At 37.6% G+C, this 21,797-nt stretch overlaps 2 protein-coding genes across 3 annotated transcripts in view; both read left to right on the plus strand.

Annotated features, from left to right (window-relative positions):
* Nucleotides 1-1,435: 1,435 nt before the first annotated feature.
* polg2 (polymerase (DNA directed), gamma 2, accessory subunit) lies at nucleotides 1,436-15,415 on the plus strand. 2 transcript variants are annotated; one of them, XM_079629117.1, is made up of 8 exons: nucleotides 1,436-2,133; nucleotides 2,249-2,366; nucleotides 2,531-2,636; nucleotides 12,227-12,412; nucleotides 12,627-12,767; nucleotides 12,878-12,958; nucleotides 14,888-14,988; nucleotides 15,088-15,415. In XM_079629117.1, the coding sequence occupies exons 1-8, from the start codon at nucleotides 1,698-1,700 to the stop codon at nucleotides 15,251-15,253; spliced, it is 1,335 nt and encodes a 444-aa protein (XP_079485243.1). In that variant the 5' UTR covers nucleotides 1,436-1,697; the 3' UTR covers nucleotides 15,254-15,415. The 2 variants fall into 2 exon arrangements, with proteins under 2 accessions (XP_079485243.1, XP_079485244.1); XM_079629118.1 differs by lacking the exon at nucleotides 14,888-14,988.
* A 3,955-nt stretch (nucleotides 15,416-19,370) lies between these two features.
* The window catches only part of srp68 (signal recognition particle 68), a 41,114-nt gene continuing 38,687 nt past the window's right edge, over nucleotides 19,371-21,797 (plus strand). The window contains exons 1-5 of the mRNA XM_079629116.1: nucleotides 19,371-19,552; nucleotides 19,975-20,041; nucleotides 20,142-20,255; nucleotides 20,358-20,553; nucleotides 20,731-20,813. Of these exons, the coding sequence (XP_079485242.1) occupies nucleotides 19,465-19,552; nucleotides 19,975-20,041; nucleotides 20,142-20,255; nucleotides 20,358-20,553; nucleotides 20,731-20,813 (548 nt within the window). The 5' untranslated portion in view covers nucleotides 19,371-19,464. The remainder of the gene's footprint in view (nucleotides 19,553-19,974; nucleotides 20,042-20,141; nucleotides 20,256-20,357; nucleotides 20,554-20,730; nucleotides 20,814-21,797) is intronic.

The following is a 21,797-nucleotide window of genomic DNA, read 5'->3' on the forward strand; positions in this document are numbered from 1 at the left end:
GGCAGCCAATAGGCGCGTGAGCCGTCTTGCCTATGTCTGCAGTACAGTCGCCATTTATTATGTTTACATTATTACATTGTTTTGACACTGACACATACGTGCCAGCTTTGCAGGTCATGCATTCTTCTTCACACGGATCCCGACCGAGACGAAAACATAGGAATTTTCTTAGCAATGCTAAAACGCACATCAATCACGCTAATTGCACGCTAATTGTTTAGCGTTCATATAAACACTACATTCAGATTCACCAATCAGAATGAATTCAGTCCGATTGAAACAAGAGGTGTGCATGTAAACATAATGAATTGCGACTGTAGAAAGCAAAAGCCGAATCCCGGACATTTTGGGTGATCTCGAAATCGGGAAAAAGAGGACACCCCTACTATTCGGCTTTAGTAGGAGCTAAAGAGCCTGTTAGCTTAGCTTAAAAAAGATGGCTGACACTATTTGTACATTCTGTGAGATCCCACCCTCTATGGGCTGGTTGAAAACATGCGGAACTGGCTATAGTCTCTAGTTTCTACGATTTTTGCGTCATCTGAGGGTTTTTTACAGACAAAAAATACAGAAATCTTTCGTCTCAGGAGGACATGAGGGAGGGAAGCGCAGTCATTTGAAAATACTATCAGGTTACGGGGAGGGAGGGCGTGTGTCCTGAGTGTGGCCAGGGCGGAGCCTTCCATTCGGCGGAGTCTGCAGCTCGGGTGGCCAGGGCGGATCGGCCATCATGACTTCACATTTGTTGATGCGGGTGTGTGAATGCGTTTTACACCATAGTCACTGCAGCAACTGTAGCAAAAAATGTGAGCGTACGAGTTTCTTAATTTGTGATTTGTAGAATAGGATTTGTGCACCTGCAATGAAGAATTTGAGAGGTTGTAACTGTTGTGTTGTGTTTGTGGGAGATAAAAAAAATCTACAAGTTTGCAACTCTTAAAAAATTTCTCTCTGTGACTTTAAATTTACCGATACACATGTGTGGCTATTCTTTACAACTACAAATTCCACTGTCACAGGCGTTCAGTTGATTTGCAAATATACCTTCCCCAGACCCACTCTCAGTTACAACTGAGAAGGGTCTGGTGTCAACCAGGCTAGCGAACCGCTGCTGTGCGCACACAGTCTGCTCCGGTCCAGAGACACAATAGCTGAGCTGGCCACCATTTCTCCAGCAACCTGTCTGTCACTCACAATTAGAGCATGTACTAAGCAACAATGATAGGCCGGCACATTATAAAATAACTTTGATAAGGTATCTAAAAGCAGGAAATTATACACGAGTATAGTTTTATTTTATTTATATCTACTATCATTATGATTAGGTCATTATCATTATTAATCATTATTTAATCATTTTTTCCAAGCACTGACGAACACTCCATACTCCAGGTCAGTAGGTGGCGGCAATGCACCGAAAGTATGTTTGCCAAGCGCCAAAAAACAGTACAAGAAGAAAGTTTAACATGCTGCATGTAAATGATTGCAGACTTTATTGCGTGAGAAAAACAGTAGGCTATTACTGACCATCTCATGCAACACCCACAGACAAAGCATACGGGACACGAAGTAAAAGGTATTTTATAAGACAGTTCTTTCAAACCTGCTATAGCGGTGAAGTCTTGTTTGCCTTTTTTTTTTTTTTTTGGACCGCTGCTGAAATTATTCATTACTGCAACAACTAACCCTTTGGGAAAATGTTACTTCACTGCATCAGGAGGCGTCTCCAGCTTTTAAGCGAAAAGATCCCTTTGTATCATCGGAATATATCAAAGTGCATTACTCGTGATGACAGTTCTGATGAAACCAGCCTCTTGATGCAACTTTGCGCTGAGCGTTATTACATTTCTTCTGAAGCTTTTCGCACCAGGTCATGTACATATGGCCCTTTAGGAACAGAACTGAAGAAAAACATTATTGAGCAGTGGACTTCAGCAGTACGTTCAAGAGCATATGTATTTGGGATAAATACTTCATCGTTAAGTAGAACGTGTGAGGAACCTGTCATGATTGTTGACATAAGAGCTCTTAATGAAATCCTTAACCAAGACAGTTTTACTAAAGATGAAGCGTCTCAAAAGATTCAAAAACTTTTGAAAGACAGTGCGTCTGTTCGGACGAGTCTCCTACAGGGTGAGTGCAGACCCGTCTTCTCTATGCATTCAGTACTAGGCCTACGCATAGTTCGCACACTTGGCACAGTCCATATGGTTTTAGTCACCTGGGATTTTATTATTTTCCTCTCAAGGTGCTTTACAGCAGTATGCTCAGGCTTTGGAGCTTGTGAATAGGACATTGCCTTTTGGATTGGCAGAGATTGGTCTGTGCCATCATTTCGATAATCAGCTCAGACATTCATCCAGTTGGTGAGTGAGGCCTAATTATCTTATCTTTAATTTTTATCAGCTGTGTTATTTTAATGAGTGTCTGTTTTACTAGACCACTCTAATATCCATGAAATAATATAAATTAGTAATTATTTTCATTGCTTTGCCTTTACATATGCAACCTTTTCATGAACCTCTGTTAGTTCGTTTGAGGTAACCGAATCTTCTTTAGTCTGGTTCTGTTCTCCTCGGACTTCTTCACAGTGGATGGACTACTGGGCTCATCAAAGACTGCAGTGGTGGAGGAAGGTAAAGCATGGAAGCACAAATATGGGGGAATTGGGTACCGACACTTAGAGCAGTGGTTTTCAACTGGTTTGGCCATGGGACCCACCATTTCCCCATGGTCATTAAAGGAGAACTCCAGCGCAAAATGAACCTTTGGTCTAATTACACATTGTTACCTAGTCAACCGTTATCTGAGATTTGTTTTCATGATAATCGAATGTAAATAGTTTTATCTCTAAAAACAGTTTAGCCTATAACGCTAGTATAACGCTAGTATATGGGGCGTAGAGTAATGACAAATAAAAATGGCTTGTTAATACCACTAACAAGGCTCAAAATAGCCCCACACTAACACGGCAGCATAATGAGGGTCCCTACCTTCAAACCGAAGCATTGAGAACTTTGACAGTGTCCAGACAGTTTAATAAGAAGATATTTTATACATACAGTCAACTTCACGTATACAAGCAGAAGCCATCTTAGAAAAACAGACTCGATCAGTCGATCAACTAAACGCCGATCCAAATGCGCTGAACTGTGTAGAATCTCATATGGTCCAGCGCATTTAGATCGGTGGTTCGTAGATCGACTGATCGAGTCTGTTTTTCTAAGATGGCTTCTGCTTGTATACGTGAAGTTGACTGTATGTATAAAATATCTTCTTATTAAACTGTCTGGACACTTACACAGTTCTCAATGCTTCGGTTTGCATGTAGGGACCCTCATTATACTGCCGTGTTAGTGTGGGGCTATTTTGAGCCTTGTTAGTGGTATTAACAAGCGATTTTTATTTGTCATTACTCTACGCCCCATATACTAGCGTTATACTAGCGTTATAGGCTAAACTGTTTTTAGAGATAAAACTATTTACATTCGATAATCATGAAAACAAATCTTAGATAACGGTTGACTAGGTAACAATGTGTAATTAGACCAAAGGTTCATTTTGCGCTGGAGTTCTCCTTTAAGCCTTGACCCAAATATTTTCTTAAAAATGTCTGACACACAAGTACTGTCCCTCTTTACTTAAAATTTACATTAAAGGGATAGTTCGGCCAAAAGTTTTAATTCTGTCATCATTTACTCGCATCAAAGTTGTTCCAAACCTGGTTGAGTTTCTTTCTTCTGTTTAGAACAAAAGAACATATTTTAAAGAATGTTGGTAATCAGACAGTTGACAGTAGCCATTGACTTCCATAGTATTTTTTTTTCCTACTATGGAAGAATGGCTACCGTCAACTTTTTACTTTACTCTTGTGTCTGACATTACATTTAAATCTGTAAAGTTACTTATTTGAAAAGTTAGTAATAAAATATACAACAAAGTAACGCATTACATTAAAAAAGTGGCAGATCAATTTTTTTGCATTTACAAGCCAAGATTTAATGCACAGAATCAGTCAATTACAACGTGAGGTACACAAAACTGCAAAAAATATTTAATTTAAGTCACATACAGTGCGAATTAACCACTTTGCGCTGCACACAAGTTTCGTGTATGCAGTGTGTTTTCATTTTCGTTTCAGTCATTTTCAGAGACTGAGATATAAGTTGTGTCTGTTATGTGTCTTCCATCGGAGCTACATAAATCTGTGTGATCTGTGCATGACTCAAATGTTTCGCTCTCCACTCAGGTATAGAAGCTGCTGTTGGTTAATTAAGATTTGACTGATGAACTTGTGCTGTGTCTGCTCACTGTGATAATATTTTTTTTTATATATATATTAATTATTGTCCAGTTTTATGGACGTCTTGTACTATGAAATGTACTTGTGATATTTACTTTAATCACTCGCCATGGTTACAAATGACAATTTTCACCTGAAATTTGGATCCAGATTACAGCAGGGTAAAAATTACTTAAGAAAGATGGCTGCAGCATTATTTTATTTTTTCACAGAGACTGGTTGGTCTATTAGTAAAATCTGTTGACTTTAGCAATCTTTGTCACATTATGTGCAAAGGGTTAAAAATGGGAAAAAGGACTTGCCCAAAGTTTGCATGCCTGTAACTCGGGTATAAAATATAGCTTAATATACTTTTAGATTCTGGTTGCTAAAAAACGTCTCTTTTGATATCTTAATTTTTATGGCCAAATATGGTTAATTTCCAGAGATACTGTATGATGATTTCAATGTTGCTCCATGAGTAAATTTTACATAAAAACCAAATGTCACTTTGCTCTTTCTTTTAAAAAGGAATATCTGAAGAACAAATAATGTTGAAACTAGATCGTACATTTTACACACAAAAACCAAATGTTTGTCACATTTTGCGTACTGCTGATGCTTTTTCTTTTAAAGAGGAATATCTGAAGAAAAAATAATGTTGAAACAATAAATTTATCTTTTTTTTTTTTTTTTTTTTGTTACTTTTTTTTTATCAGCACAATTGCATAGAACATACAGTACCTCTCTGAGTGGCATAACATATTGTTTTCCCAAAGTTTGCATGCCTGTAACTCAAAGTATTAAAGATATCTTAATATTCTTTTGGATTCTCCTTCTTAATAAACGATTCTTTTGTAATCTTCATTTTTAAGGCCCAATTGTTCAATCTCAGTGGTATTGGGATGTCAATGTGTATGTAGCTATGATACTGCATATTTGAACTCTTGCTAGCTTCAGAAACTGCTGAAATGAACAACGATGCATTCTTTCAAATATCCTTGAAGCTGATTCAAATATAGATAATTATAATATAAATGCACTTTTAAAAGAAAGTTAATGTCTCTCAACAGGACCATTTCAGTGCACTTTTGGCACTCAGTTGGGTATGTTCTATGCAGTTGTTTTCATCAAAGGAAACAAGATACATTCCTAGTTTCAACATTATTTATTCTTCAGACATCCCCCTTTAAAGGTGCCATGTGTAATTGTCTGGCAAAAAAATCAAGTCATACTCCACATTCCATACCAGATGGGGGCAGTATACCTCCATAAAGTGAATTGGTCTACTCTAGAGTAACAGACGAGAAACGGCATAGTCTCTATGCTCCGCCCCTACCTTCACAACCATAGATATCATATAGATAGACGCCCTATTGACCGCTACTGCCTACTAGCGCGGTCGAGCCGTGGGGCCGCCATCTTAGACCGGTCACCCGCTCCACTCAGTGTAATCTGTATGGCAGGTGCAATGAGCTGTCAGCGCATTTAATTAATCATACCTCACTGAATACCGAACTGATTTTCACGCGGGGTTTTTTTCTGCAAATGTCATTCATATAGCTATGATACAGGACACATGGTTCGGCATATTTTAATATTCATAGTAGGCTTAACAGTAATATAATATTCTGATATAAGATATAAAGTGACCAGACGTCCAAAATCAAAATATGTGATCTAGGATATAAGGTATTTTATAAATCACACACTATAAATATGATAAAGAAGCAGAAACAGATAGTTGCAGTAAAGTAAGATATTTTAATAAGTTGAAGAAACAATTATGATTTGTGACACACACAAACACACTCGATTTGCGCATCGCCGTCATGTGTGTATTACAGATAACGTTATTACATTGCTTCCTGATATCACGTGCGCAAACACAAATAACCTATATTTATATATGTTTATACTACAGGGCCGTTGAATGCTTGTATCTGATAACCGTGAAGCTCTTGTAATTATTACTTTACCCCACCTCTCCATGCCGAGTGATGCAGTAAACATCAGACAGCGCACGTGAACCGATCATCTCTACTGTAGTAAAAAAAAAACACGAACACTGTTGAAAGATACAGTAGGCTACAAATAGGGTTGCCACCTTCAGTGTCTCAAAATAAGGGACACCCATTCACCCCCCCCCCCCCATATAGAACTTTTCGACTTTTTCCAATTTCAAACATCTGTTTTTTTATATCATCTGTAGTTTGCCACTTTGCCACTGTTTATGTGTGTTTTGCGTTGTTTCTGATTTTGAGGATGAATTTTGTCAATCTTCTAAACAGGGTCCGACCTTGATGTAATTTGATTCTAATCATAATGTAAAATTATTGAAAAACAGATTTTTGTCAGTACAAAACATGCTCAACTTTGACAAAGTCATTTTTATTGTTATAATTCTGATTTCATAATATGTATGAATCCAACTAAAAACTAGTGAAAATATGTATTTTAGTCAAATAGCAAATGGTGTAGCTCTGCAGCCATCTACTAAAGTGATAATTTCTTTACTTTTAAAACGGCATTTTCCAAAAGATGGGCAAAAATCTTACACTAAACCATGTCAAATTATCTATATCCATGAACGTTAGAAATGTACGTGGGTGTTTTATAAAGTGATTTTTTTTTAACTGTTTTTGTAAAAAAAAGATTTATTTATATAGCCTAGCCTAAATTAAAAAAAATATAAATCCTCCTAAAACTATAAATCCTAAAAACATAAATACTATTATGTTGTTTCAAAATAACATTTTGTTGAAACAACACAAGTGTGACTTTTCCCCCCCACACTAACATAAAAACGGATATTATTCAAATTTATTTAAAAAAAATTTTTTGTAGATCTAGAAAGTGTTGTCAACCGTGCAAAGTCTCACGCCATTTGGACAAAGATATTTTTTTATTTATTTCAGCAAACATCATTTGGGGTCGAAAAGACCCGAACAGCGCACAAGGGGTTAAAAAACGTGCAGGTTTACAGCGCATGTTCACGAGACTCAGTCGCTATAGAAACTAAGACGCTAAAATGCAATCACGCAATGAGCTTCTCTATACGAAATTGATTTCTTTATATTTGCTATAAGTATTATCCATACTGCAAAATCCTTATGTTTTTATTCAACTATATGTGGGCCTAATGTAAAATACGGGACAAATCGCGTCCCTTATTGATTTGATACGGGACGCATCATCTTACTTGTAAATACGGGACGATTCCGTATTTTAAGGGACGGGTGGCAACCCTAGCTACAAATGACCTGTTCGCGCCACAAATTGTTCTCCGTCCTTAGCGACCGAGTCATTGAATGTGAAACAGCGGCTGCTGTCGTCAGCGAGCAGTAATATTCAGACAACGAGGGTGCGTGCGCCGCATTTATACCTCCGTTTCAGTTTCTCGAACCCACGCAGTGCGGCGGTCAGAACACGGAGACCATTCTGCCCCTAGCTATGCGTGTGAAAGCTGGGAAGCGATCCCGGGCGTGTCAGAATGGGTGCTGAACGTTGTAAAACAGGGCTATGCGCTGCAGTTCGCTCGCCGTCCCCCGCGCTTTCGAGCCCGGACCGTGACGAGCGGTCCTTTTCTTATCTGATTTGATTTATGCTTAAGAGCGCGTTTTTTTTCCCAGCAGCGGGTGGTGGTGGTAGGGGTCTCTTGCCAAGGGCTTCAGCCATCCTTCCGCTCTCTTCCCTGAATTGAAATGAAGTAGTGGGCTGTAGTACTTTCCACACGATTGACATCAGGTTCAAGTACGCCCACAAGCCGTGCGAGTTATTTGTGTATTGCAGGTTGGCTGGTGGTTATGTTGCCCGCATACCGCCTCCCATGGCCGAAACTGGTATTACGACACCTGTCGGGCCGTGGCTAGTAATGCTAATGCTAATTAAGGTTTGATATCTCTGCAGCACTATAACTTAACATTTTTTTAATGACATCATTGCCCTTATTTCTTCTCATTCTTTTGATGCGTGTAGCTCATTTTTGGGATATTTTTACCTCAATTTTTACACATGGCACCTTTAAATGCAATAAGTATCAGATGTGTGTAAAGTGACTCACATTTGGTTTTCGACCTTTGAAATGGGTAAAATTCAACAATTTGAATTTCTATGGGATTGAACAATTAAGATTTAAAAACACTCAGACTGCAATGTTCTATGCAATTGTTTCGATAGAGAAAAACTAGATAGATTTCTAGAACATTATTTGTTCTTCAGTTGTTCTTCTTTGAAATAAAAAATTAGCAGTATGCAGTTACCCACATTTGGTTTTTATCCACTGAAAATATGTACAATTTAACAGTTTACTCTTAGAGATATATTGAGATTCCAATATGTATGGATTTGAACCAAATATGGATACTAAAAGAAAAGTATACTGTTGTGGGTTGCATCAAGTCATAATATTAGAACGCATCATTTCACAATGTGCACATTTGGCACCGCAATGTGGGATTAAAGGCCCGTTCACACCAAGGATGATAACTATAAAGATAAAGATATAGTTCTAAAAAATCCTTCTCAATATTAAAGAATAGCAGAGTTCCCACCACAGCTATAACGGCACAGATAAACGATATCATTGGATTCACTTTCAGAACGATTTTTATCTTAAGTTGATGTGCAAGCATCTATCTGTAGTCTGTCTTGCTAACCCAGCTGGGCTGTGCATATTTTGGTCTTTCTGTATCTTGCTTACAACACCGGCCACTTCCAGGACTCTGTTCTGTGACTTTGTGCCTGACAAAAAAAGTGAGAGTGAAATACAACTATTTATTACATTTGGTAAAAGACAAAGGGCAACGGTGTTGTTTGTTTAGGGAGCATTCCGAGGTTCACAGACCAAGCCATACCTCCTTCAACCTCCTGGCTCCTTGAGAAAATGAATGACGAGGTTGTTTCTTCCCAGTGATTGGCCAGCCACAGGAGCATGGTAGGCTGTTATTGCAGCCACATATACTTTGAGTGTGGATGGAGAGCGACCCGCATCCAACAGCTGTTGCACGAAGGAGAGTACCATAGGTACCTCGCATGACTGTGGTTCTAAGTCCCTGGTTGTGCACCAGTCAGTGAACACTGACCACTTTAGGGCGTAAAGGCGTCTGGTAGATGGTGCTCTAGCCTCAGTGATAGTATTCAAGACCTCTGGGAGGTCCCTGGATACCCATACATGGAGGGCCCACAAATCTGGGCGAGGGTGCCATATCGTCCCGTTTGCCTGTGTGAGGAGATCCTCCCTCTCCGGCCCAGGCCAGGGGACTGTGTCTGTCATCTGAGCCAGCTCTGGAAACCACGCCTGGGTTTTCCAGAGGGGGGCTATTAGGAGGACTGAGGATCTGCTTTCTCTGATCCGTTTGATGACCTGAGGGATCATAGAGACGGGCGGGAACGCATATAGAGGGCGACTGGGCCAAGGATGGGCCAGTGCGTCCCTGTTCTTCGAAAAGAACGTTGCGCAGTGAGGTCGACCTCTGCCCTACCGAATACACTCCCTATTAGACGGACCGTCTGTGGGTTGAGAGACCACTCGCCTGGGGGAGTTGTCTCGAGATGGCATGTCCGCACCCAAATTTTGGATGCTTGGAATGTGAGCAGCTCTAAGAGAGCGCAGGTTGGCTTGTGCCCAAAGGAGGAGGTTTCTGGCCATGACATGCAGATTGCCTGATCTGAAGTTGCCCTGGCGATTTATATAGGACACCACTGACATGTTGTCTGTGCGGACCAAGACGCGGTGTCCTCAGGTCTGGCAGAAATGCTTTCAGGGCTAAACAATCTGCTTTCATTTTTCCAGTCAGTTGGTATGTAAGCTTTTCTCCGGGCTCGACCAGAGGCTTGGCCTCGTGCAGCGTCCCCCAACCTAGGTTGGAGGCGTCTGTGAAAATCCACTTCCTCCTGGAGACCACACCCATAGTCCTGCCCGACTGGTACCAGTCTATGGCTTTCCAGGGAACCAGGGCTCATAAACAGCCGTGGTTCACCATAATGTGCGGCCGACCTGATCGCCACGCATGGGCTGGCACACGGCGCTTGAGCCAGTGCTGAAGAGGGTGCATATGCAGTAATCCTAAGCGGAGTACTGACGATGCCGCGGCCATGAGACCGAGAAGCCTCTAATGTGAGCCGCGCTCTCTTTAGTGTAGAGTCGATAACTGTTGAGAAACGTTACATTCTGGCTGGGTAACCGTTAGCTCTCTAGGCAAAATTAATCAGAGGCTCTTTTTTTAATATATATATATATATATATATATATATATATATATATATATATATATATATGTTTTATATATGTTATATATATATATAATATATAAGATTTATTTTTTATAATACATCTTCATTACCTAGAGATATTATTATACAAAATTCAAAAAGTAGTCAAAACACAGAATATCTAACAGAATATACATTTTTACAACACGTTTTACAATAACGTGGTTATTTTTTTAATTATCGAAATGTCAATTTTCATCTTTATAACAGAAGATACAATACAATACAAAAATCTTCAAGATACAGTAAATCTTCAAATCTGTAACAGATTGTCACCTTAAAAACATTTAAGGTCATTTTCGTGGTGGAACAAGCAATGCTATGTAGAAATATATAGTTAACATCTTAATTTAATCTTTGTTTTATTATTTTATTAGTTCATTAACTAATTGTTAACTCAACAAATTTAATGTAAAGAGCTAGATACTTATTACTAGTTAAATAATGTCAACTATAGTAAATGTATTGATTAGAGTTGCCATAGACTAAAGATTTTTCTAGTCGACTAGTAGCCATTCATTTAAGCAATTAGTCGACTAATCTTACGTTTAATTTCTGCTTAAATACTTGGTCCATGGAGGAATATAGCCTATTCTGCGCTCAAGCGCATGCATAAATCTTGCTGCAAAAGCAGGCTAATGATAATAAATGTCTTAAAAAATAACGAGGCATTTTAATTGTTTAATAATAAACTAGTGTTTTCTAAATCGGTATCGGCTGCAAACATATCTCCATACATCTCCGCTGTAAAGTGGATACGCCTTTAGAAAGAATTTCTAAATTACAAGATAAGAAAACCTAAGTGAATGTCAGAATCTTCGTAAAAAGTGCGTAAGTGGGGTTTAAGAACACTTTCTTCGTAAGAACGATTGGTGAATGAGGCCCAATGATTATCTAGTCTCAAAGTCAGTTTAGTTACAACTCTGGAATTAAGCAAGATGGAAAGCAATGCATTGACATTGATTTATAGGCTATATTGCATTTAAAATGTTGATTGGCTGGACATACTGGTCAATATGGATGCACATCCCTCAGTAAATAATAACCATCAAGTATTGCTTTTATCATTTAAAACAGTGACATGACAAGCCATTTTAGCTTTTATTTATTCACAGTATGCATTTTTGATATCAATAATTACATTTGTACTATTTAAAATGTGAATTCTTGATATTAAGAATGTACTTTTTCTACTAACAATGTCTATTTCTGATATCAGGAGTTACATTTTCATTAGTACTAGTTAAAGGAGTGGGAGCACTGGGGTATCAGGTGTGACTGTGTGGCAATGAAAAATGGTTTACATGGCTCATGGGTCAGGTAGGAGGGCCCCTTAACAGAATTTTGCTTAGGGCCCCAGAAATATGTTTTAATTTGTGTAAAATGTTTTAGTATGTTAATCCATTGATCCCATTCATTGTGCACTATATATTAGTGTATATTACCTGGTCTATTATTAGAAAATGTGATTCTCAGTGTGCACATACTTACTATCAAAAATGTAATTGCATCAATGTTGTGCCTGTGTTATATATTATCTTTTATTTGTGACTTCATATCAATCGTGTGTTTCATGAAAACCATTCTGGTCGTCCACTTTTAAAGTATATGAAACATTTTAAGGAATATTGGTGTAGTGCCGGAATATAATTTCTTGAACACCGACTGCAGTTTGCTTTAGGTCCGTCTGACTTCAGCATGTGCAATGTGGTGGATGAGGAACTGAGAGAGGGGACATCTCATGGTGTTAAAATCCTTTATAAATTCCCTTGGGGCTCAGAGACCCTGGAGACACTGTGGAGCCTGGGGGACACACAACTGATAAAGACTCACCAAGGATCTTGCATCAATCTACAGGTCAGAGAAAACTTAGATTATGTTTAAGGTGTAATTTAGTTTGTTTGTCAAATTAATTTGACTAGCTTTGATCTAAATTATATATTATGTACAAGGGTAACTCAAAGTGAAAAACAGTATACTTAAAATAGTATAAATGATAAAAAAAAAAACATCTAGAATTTGGTATTTCACAACTGTCAATTGAAGACTGCTATGATCATGTAACTTTCAGTGCAGAGATGGAAGAAAGTCTGTGGTTCCTCATGTCATCTCTGTCAGTGCAAATGTGGATCAAGGAATGCTGGCTTACCTATTTAACTCACTTCAACTGCTGAAAAAAACTGACAGTAAACAGAAGCTTCATCAGAGGACAGTGAGTAAGCTAAGTTTCCCTCATTTTTTTTTTTTGCATTAATAAGTGGTTGGAAAATGATGCATAATATGAAATTTTTCATGTAAAAATTGCTTCTTTGATTTGTTCAGGTTTTAAAGCTGCATCCCAGTTTAACTCCAGTGAAAGTGGCTTTGGATATGGGACGAGGCTCTAATTCAGAGCTTAGACAGGTATAGAGGGATAACAATCACTTTTTGTAATTACCAAAATTACTGTTCAAAAGTTCAAGATCATGTTTAGTGGTAAACATGTTGAAGATTAGCGCATAGTCTGTCAATTCATAAAGTGATCAGTCATTTCATCTCAAAAGTGAGCTTACTGAATTAAGTGTTGAAGCCTCTCTCATTCACATACCAGACAAGAAGCACCGCACAGCGAATAGTCACACACCGGACGTGTCATTCTGTGCTCGCGTTCTCAAGTTGAAGTTGGCAGTCCAAAAAAGCAATCACTAGTATACAGGCAAAAGTTTACTTTAAGAATAAAGTGTCATCAAGGAGTTTGAAGGTTTAAAAAAAAAAAGAAAAAAGGTACAAATTGTGACCTAGAGAAAGGGTGATCTATATTGTAATAATTATAAAGCATAGACTTTTATTTGAGCCACACAGTTGTAGTAGCAGTTTGGCACCCCCGCAGATGCCGAGTGGTGCCACTGGTGTGCAAACACTTAGAAAAATAATACATATTAGAATTTATTTCTTTACGAGGATATGATGAAAAATATCCTGCCAAACTGGCTAGTGAATTGATTGTGTTACCAGGCATGGTCGATTTTCACCTGCATTTGGCGGGTGTTAATATCAAACCCTGTAAATATAGTATGCATTGTAGAGTGGCCACGATAAATTATTTCCAAAGTTTTAAGATTTTGCGCCAGCAGACAGTGTAAATAAACTGTCGCAAAATATTTTTTTTACATTTTTTTTTTATTTTTTACATGTACTACATTAGACTTAACTGGGAAGGGTCACAGCACTTGCATATTGTTGTCCTATTGTTAGTTTAACCGCTTCTATTGTTCTCCTCATTTGTAAGTCGGTTTGGATAAAAGCGTCTGCTAAATGTAAATGTAACAACCGAACTCGTTCAGAGCGCTTGTAATAAAAAAATGAAAAAAATAAAACGTGCAAAAGTATTTTAGAACACATTTTCAATAAACATAAAAAAGTAAGGAAAATATATAAATAAAGAAAGTTGGGGTGAGGGGTTTAGGCCTATAATCTTTGTGAATGGATAGGAGAACTTTTTTTAAAAAGTGTTTTATCCCTCCTTTTTATTTTTATTTAAAGAGGTATGTCTTTTCTAGAATAATTTTGCTAGCAGACAAACAAACCCGTTCTGTGTGTTGCTGAACTTTGCTATTCTGTTTGTTTCTTGCCTCAACTCTTCCATGAGCAGAGTACATACAAAGATTCCACCTCTTCACCTGTTCTTTTTGTTTCCTTTAGCAAATCACACCTTTTTTTGGTCACCTTTTTTATTTTCGTTCAGATAAATAATGAAGATCATTATTGTTATTAATTGGTTTAAAACTTTAATTATTTACTTTATTTATTCCTTGAAGGTGATAAAGTGAAACAAAAACTCAGAATCTTCCTCAAAGTTTAATGATCCGTTACAGCATGCCGAGTTTTGAGTTACTGAGCTAGTAGTAATATAGGGCTTGCAGAATTTTTTTTAAAAGCCTTCTTTGTTTTTTGAGAATCAACAGATGTAATATGCAAGTATACCACATAATACAAATTACCAGTATTTTACAATAAAATGCCATTTCTAGCCAACATATAAATTAAGATAAATCTCAAATGTGACATGTTCTGCAAAATAAATTAGGACTGAGACTCAAACCCTCTCCATTTTAAATTGACCCTAAAACTGGAACTTTTAGCAATCTTGATCATTACATTTAGATTTAAATTATAATCTCAAACATTTAGTCTCAGTTAAAGTCTAAGAAACAAGAGTGCGCAAAATCTCTAATCTAATCATAGAGGTAATCACAAAAAAAAGAGGTAAATTAAAAATGGTCACACAACCAACTTTACAAATTTGTGGACCACTTGAGATGGACTGACCTTAAGACAATTGTCTCTCTTAAGGTTTGTGAGGGTTTACTCCAAGAGTTTCTTGAAGTGGGAATTTCCACATGGCCTGGATACTTGGACACAATGTCATTATCTCTGGAGAATTTACACACAAAGTAACTGACTATCTATTCTCTATACTATACTGAGTAATCTTTTGAGTAAAGTTTTCATGATGAAATGGATGTTGAGAGAAAGTTTTCTTTATGCGGCAGATATGATGAGATGGGTGTCCTCTTCACAGTGGTGGTTAGCGAGAGCACACTAAAAAGTGGCCTTCTGCTGGTCCGTAACAGAGACACAACCATCAGAGAGACCATGCACATCTCAGAAATCAAATGCTACCTGCTCAAATACATATCTGCTTCAGACAATATCTGACTTTTGTCATCTGAATCTCAATGGAATACATTTTGTAAACTGCTGTAATGTGTTGATATGATAACTGTTGGGAGTGATGTAACTGTTACAAAATTGTTTATCTGTTAATGTAAAATGCTAAAACAACAACAAAATATTTCATATTAAACTTTATTATCAGCAGTTCCATCCTGATTGTATTTATTTTTGACCATGCTTGCTAACTAATATCTACTGTATATCTGTCGCTTTGACTTTGCCCCAGAGGTTATATTGATGTTGTAGGGCTGAGGTAATATGGGCAGATCTCTTTACTGCCTTAATATTTCAAAAATCCTTTTAAAGGTATACATGTGAATTAAACGTGACACAAAGGCCTTTCTCATCACAGTGTGCTAATGCCTAGTGCATCATCAATATGCTGATTGAGGACTGTTGGGACACTCCAGGTACAGGATGGTTCTGTTGGAAGAGACGGAGTCATTTACACCTCAATGACACGTCTGTACCATTTGGACATATGTTTTCAACTACATACTGTTTATTTACTAGTGTGTTCTAATATGTAAATGTCCTGTTTGGTCTCCTCTGACAGTATAAACTGAAATGAATGGTGGTGAACTTAATAGAGATATTAAAGTATCCTAATGTACAATCTGGTACTATTGCTTAAAGGGATAGTTCACTTTAAAATGAAAATTCTGTCATCATATACTCGCCCTCAAGTTGTTTCAAACCTGTATGAATTTCTTTCTTCTGCTGAACACAAAGGAAGATATTTTGAAAAATGTCAGTAACCAAACAGTTACCAGGTCCCATTGACTTCCATTGTAGGAAAAAAAAATACACACACTCTGGGGACATAAGAGATTTGTTTTACATCTTGTGAAAAGGGTATTTTACCACCCCTTTAAACATGTAACTTAATAAATAACTTTGCCTGCTTTAAAGGCTTTGAGAATCTTTACTTTTATTACTGATGATGTTGAAAGCTAAAGACCTTTACCTTTAATGAATAAGAGGTTCAAGAATAACAACAACTTTAATGGAGTCAGATTAATTATATTGGAGTCAGATAAATATTTGAATTATACACGTCATCCTTCAACTGCCTTTTGTTTCCAATTATTGGTTCAAAATAGCAGCGTAAGCTTCCAGCCTTACAATGTCATGTGGTAGGAGTTTAGTGGTTAAAAATCTGGCCCAGATAATCAAAGATTTGGGGTTCACATTTAGCAAAGGTTGGAAAATGCCATTGTTTTTTTAAGGGCGCGAAATGCGCTTGAATTTTGAATGACGTCCTTGGAATTGTTTGATATATGTTCTTAGAGTGATATATGTCCAGTGTGAGAAAAAAAGAAACTTGATGTTATGGATCCCTTGCGCATCATGAGTCGCATTGCTTTGAAATTGCACAAGTACATGTGATACATTGCATATGTGCTTACTCGGATGCTAAGAGGACCCAAATTATCACTTTAGATTTTTTTTCCTTATAGATGGCCAACTATTAATCAGGTAGTAAAATAAAATTTTAATCTTTAAAATAATCCACACATAAGATGAAGTCATGTGCAAAAGTATCTTGGATGAAGCTCATTTGAATTTGGTATAGCCTACATGTACGGAGGAAATTGAAACCAAATTACCCTACATTTTTATGACGGTGAAACATACTGCCATATACAATTTGACGTAATCGCATAAATTGGATGAAAACTGCCCAAGCTTTATTCGTAGTCTTTTTATTTAATAGAGAAAACATACAGGCATTAATTAAAGGATTAGTTCACTTTTAAAATGAAAATTCTGTCATCATATACTCACCCTTAAGTTGTTTCAAACCTGTATGAATTTCTTTCCTCTGCTGAACACAAAGGAAGATATTTAGAAGAATGTCAGTAACCGGACAGTTTCTGGTTCCCATTGACTTCCATAGTATATTTTTTTCCTACTATGGATGTCAATGGGAACCAGAAACTGTCTGGTTACTGACATTCTTCTAAATATCTTCCTTTGTGTTCAGCAGAGGAAATAAATTCATACAGGTTTGAAACAACTTAAGGGTGAGCATATGATGACAGCATTTTCATTTTAAAAAGTGAACTAATCCTTTAATATCGGCATGTCTTTGCTTCGTATCAAATTATTGACAGTTTAAACTTGCTAATGTGAATTGTGTTTTATGTTTGTTCTGGAATTTTAATTATTTTCTTTTCCTCAGTGGAATTCCTTTGTGGAATCCACTGGAATACAGTTTGAGCGGACTCACAAATGTGCTGGACTACAACAACTCCCCCTCTTCTCAACATGGACTGTGTGTTCCCGGGGGCGGGGTTTATGTAAATTTTAGGGTTGGTGATGTCACTAACCCGTGAGGAATATCGTCTAGTCCCTACCAGCCATTTGTTGTATAGTCCTTAAAAAATGATTTATTTAAAAGCAAATATCTCCCTTTGCTTTGAACTTTGAGCATTGTAACTTTGCAGATGTTGTTAATGCGCAAACAGCAACATGATTACACACGAACTAAAGTTAGAATAGTGAAATCTCATACTCAACCACCCCTTTAAAGAGCGCGTTAATATGCACCCACAGGTGGTTCCACAATTCCGCCTTGTAAATAACGAATCTGCCATGGCTCAAGCGCAACTGTGTTTCAGTCGCCTCAAAATAGCAACGTGCCAACAATGTGCCTGAACACACCTCGTTTTCAGACCAGCATGTCCATGTGCTAAATGGGCAAATGGGCGCAAATGCATTTGCTATTTAAACAACGTGGCGCAGGATGTGAAAATGATAACTGCATCGAGCTAAAACTAGCAAAAAACACGTGTGTCGCGCCTGGCACTGCATTGCACCGTGTGTGTGATAGGGTTCTATATAAATGTGTGCCTGTCAATCAACATTAGGGCTCTACAATCGGTGAATAATGCAAGGACGTTAGACCTCTGCCCAAAGTGTGTCTATGTATTCAGCGATTAGAATATATTAAGTTTACAATTTTTTTTATCATAAACTAGCGCTAAAACCAGAATCCACCCTACCTAAATTTACAGTCAGGAGCTGCTACTGGATAGGTAGATGACTTTCCAGAGCAGGTTTTAACCATGGTGATGAACACCTCAAAAAGCATCTTCTTGAACCCGAAAAAAAAAAAAAACTAAAACTAGCTCAAAACTACCTGGGTAGCCATTGACATTGGCCAATAGGTATAATAGGCCACATCTTTCTTTAATTGTTACCCATTATTTAGACAGATAAATGTCCCCAGTAATAAAAAATCTGTAGGAATCAAGGGTGATTGGAACATAAGGGCAAATGGGACAATATAACTATACAGAGTTATTTCTCTATGAGTAAAAAATAAAAACACTTTACTGAGACCTATTATAATACCTGTGACCTCAATCAAAATTGGATACCCTCATTTGTGTGACATCATGCACCGTGATTGAAAAGTGTAAACAAGTTTTTAAAAAATGGTTCAATGACTTTTGGAGTGAAAGCCTTCTTTTACCTCAGTTGTTACTGTATGAATTGTGGATGAATCAAGCAACATTGAGAAGTAAAGTTTAACAGAAACAAACTCTTTTAATAATGATGAACAGAAAGGCAAGTCTAGCATATGAAATTATATCAAAGTATAATAACTTGTGTAATCAATACTACTAGCCCAAATCAGTGATAAGATGTCTCGCAATCACCCAAAGGTTGTGTCCCAATCACCCATATGTTACCAAAACATTTTTTTTGGCTGTTTACATAAAAGTGTATGCCATGCATCCTTTCACAATATAAACTTGTTTCCTGTTCAAATGGATATAACATATTCAGTATTATAGAAATGTAGGCTAGCTATTATGTGTTGGGCGGATGTTTTTAATTTATGGCAAGAAACTTTACATGAGGCTGAAATTCACAAACTGTCCCACTCACCCTTAATTTACCCTAGTTATATTCTTTGTCAACCACTAATTAACAAACTCACTTGGAAAGAAATTCACACTGTGGATACAAAAATAAAGCACATATAACCCCTTAAGCAACAAGTTAGCCTGTCCCAAATATATTTTTATGTATCATGAATGCAGTTTTGTTTTATTCGTGCTACAGCTCAGTAGGTGGCGGTAATGCTATTTAGTTTGTGACACAACTGAAGAAGAAAGAAGAAGACGGATTATCTTCATCCGCTGTGTTGAAGGTTCATCAGACGTGTGGTTGCTGAAAAAATGGCTGCGGAGAAGCAGAATGAGGTGAAAATATCGCCAATGGAGGAAAACAAAGAGAACAGCATCGACGGAAGTCTTGGCCTGGAGAGTATCCTCAATGTTAAACTGTTAAAAGGTGTCAGTTAGCTAGTGCTGGTGAGTAGCATTAGGCAGCAGTTTAGTGGTGGACTGCTGCTACGGGGGTCTTATGGGATACGTGTCATTTGATCTCACAAGAAGTACTGAGTAGAAAAGTATATTCTGTAACGTTATAATCAAGATATTCAATAGGTTTTTCATAAATATATATGAGTGTTGATTAAAGTAGTGGATAATGACTTGGTTGCATGTGACTTGGTGATAATGACTTAATGTAAAGCCAAATTGAGCTCTTTTCTGAGAGATGTGTGATACTGTCTCCTTTTAATATGCATTTATTGCAGTGCACGCTCTTGGTAGTACTTTAAAATCCCAGCATGCTGTATTTGAATTGAAATGTCCTGGGTGTATTGTCCTTAGCACTGACTTTAGTTCTGCAGATCATTAAAGACTCTCAGCAACAGCATGGACTCAGGCATGGAGATTACCAACGCTACAGGTAAGTTAAGGCAGAGGGGAGGTAGCAAGGACACTTTTTTTTTCAATTAAATTACGCAATTTTCTTGAAATTATGTTGATCCTCTCCTCTGACACCAAAGGGGTTATTGCTCCCGACGACTGCGTCGATTGAGAAAGACTCTGGGCTTTAAAATGGGCAATAGACACAAGTTTACTGGCAAGAAAGTGACTGTGGAGATGCTTTCAGACAACAGGTATCCTAGCACTTTAAAAATAATGTGCACTTAAAGCAAGATGCTTTATTGTATTTGGTCTTAGTCTCTCTTCCTCTCCCTGTCTCTATCTGTCTACTCCAGACATCTCTTGTTAGTGTTAATGGAAGCAGAAAGAGCATGGAGTTATGCCATGCAGCTGAAACAGGAAGCTAACACTGAGCCCCGAAAGCGTTTTCACCTGTTGGCTCGCCTGCGAAAGGCTGCCAAACATGGGGAGAAGCTGGAGAAGCTGTGTGAAAGTCCTCGTGTGGATGCAAAGACCAAACTTGAGGCTCAGGTTGGTCAAAGATGTATTTGATTATTTTCCTTTTTTTTTCTTTCCCCCACTGTTTTCAGGGAGACATCACGCTGTTTTACACAACGTTTTTATCTCCACGAATAGTTGCTGAAGTCATCTCAATGTTGATTTAATTGAGTTCTGTTTCGCTGTAAGTGTGTTTGATGTTTTCCGTAGGCTTATACTGCTTATCTTACTGGAATGGTTCAGTTTGAGCTGCAGGAATGGAAATCTGCAATGGAGGCCTTTAACAAGTGCAAGTCAGTGCTTCCTTTTCTCTATTTATTTATTGCTATGCATTTGGTGCACTATGCAGACACCATTACTGTATCATTATTGTATGACCATCTCTACTTATTGGCAAGGTTTTACTTCACTTTTTTCACGAGGTATTGTCTGTCTTTGTGCACCGTTTTATAGCCAGTGCAGTGTTTCCCACAGATTTTTGGGAGACTGTGGTAGGTGAAACTCATACCGTGACGGGTTGTCCATGGGCATACTCCCTCGAAAGAACATTCTGGTGCACTCTGAGAGCAAAATAAAGACCTCCCTTTTCAGTGACCAGACTGAACACAGTAAAAAAAAAAAAAAAAAAGTCTTTGCACTAACTTGTAATTGATCTTTAAAGTGAACTCAAACCTCTTTTTAGTTGTGGTAGTATCTCAGGGTTGGACAATATGATGATATAACCTATATTGGTGATATCTTACAAGTGACCCGATGTCAATAACAACATTGAACACCATCAACAATGGGAAGTCGTTAAATTAGTAGTTTTATTGACATCTTTACGCTGCGTGATACTTCTAAGTACATTTTATTTTTTCTTACGTTTTTTCTTTGTTCATTCATATTTATTTTGTGCTATAACTAGTAGTAAATAGAATAGAAGATCGGTACACAGTAGGGGTGTAAAGGTTCTCTGTAAAAAATCGAACTGTACTGCTCTCCACCCATGGTTTGACATGCACCTGCAGTGCGGTTCATCTAAAATCTGACGATGCATGTGATATTGTTTGTTGTAAAATTACGCATAAAACAGACAGTTAGGTTAATGTATGTTTGTCGATGGATATGCATTATAGTTTCCCATAAACTTTTGTTTAATGCGAGTTCTGTATGCTCTAATATGGTCAGTCATTTATGGCGTTATCACCCGAGTGTTGGTAGCGTGCGAGCGCAGGGAAGACCTGAATGGCACATGTTTGCTGTCGGTGTTTAAACTCTTTTAAAGGGTTAGTTCA

The sequence above is a fragment of the Phoxinus phoxinus genome (genome assembly GCF_949152265.1).
Source record: "Phoxinus phoxinus genome assembly, chromosome: 11".
Classification (NCBI taxonomy): Eukaryota; Metazoa; Chordata; class Actinopteri; order Cypriniformes; family Leuciscidae; genus Phoxinus; species Phoxinus phoxinus.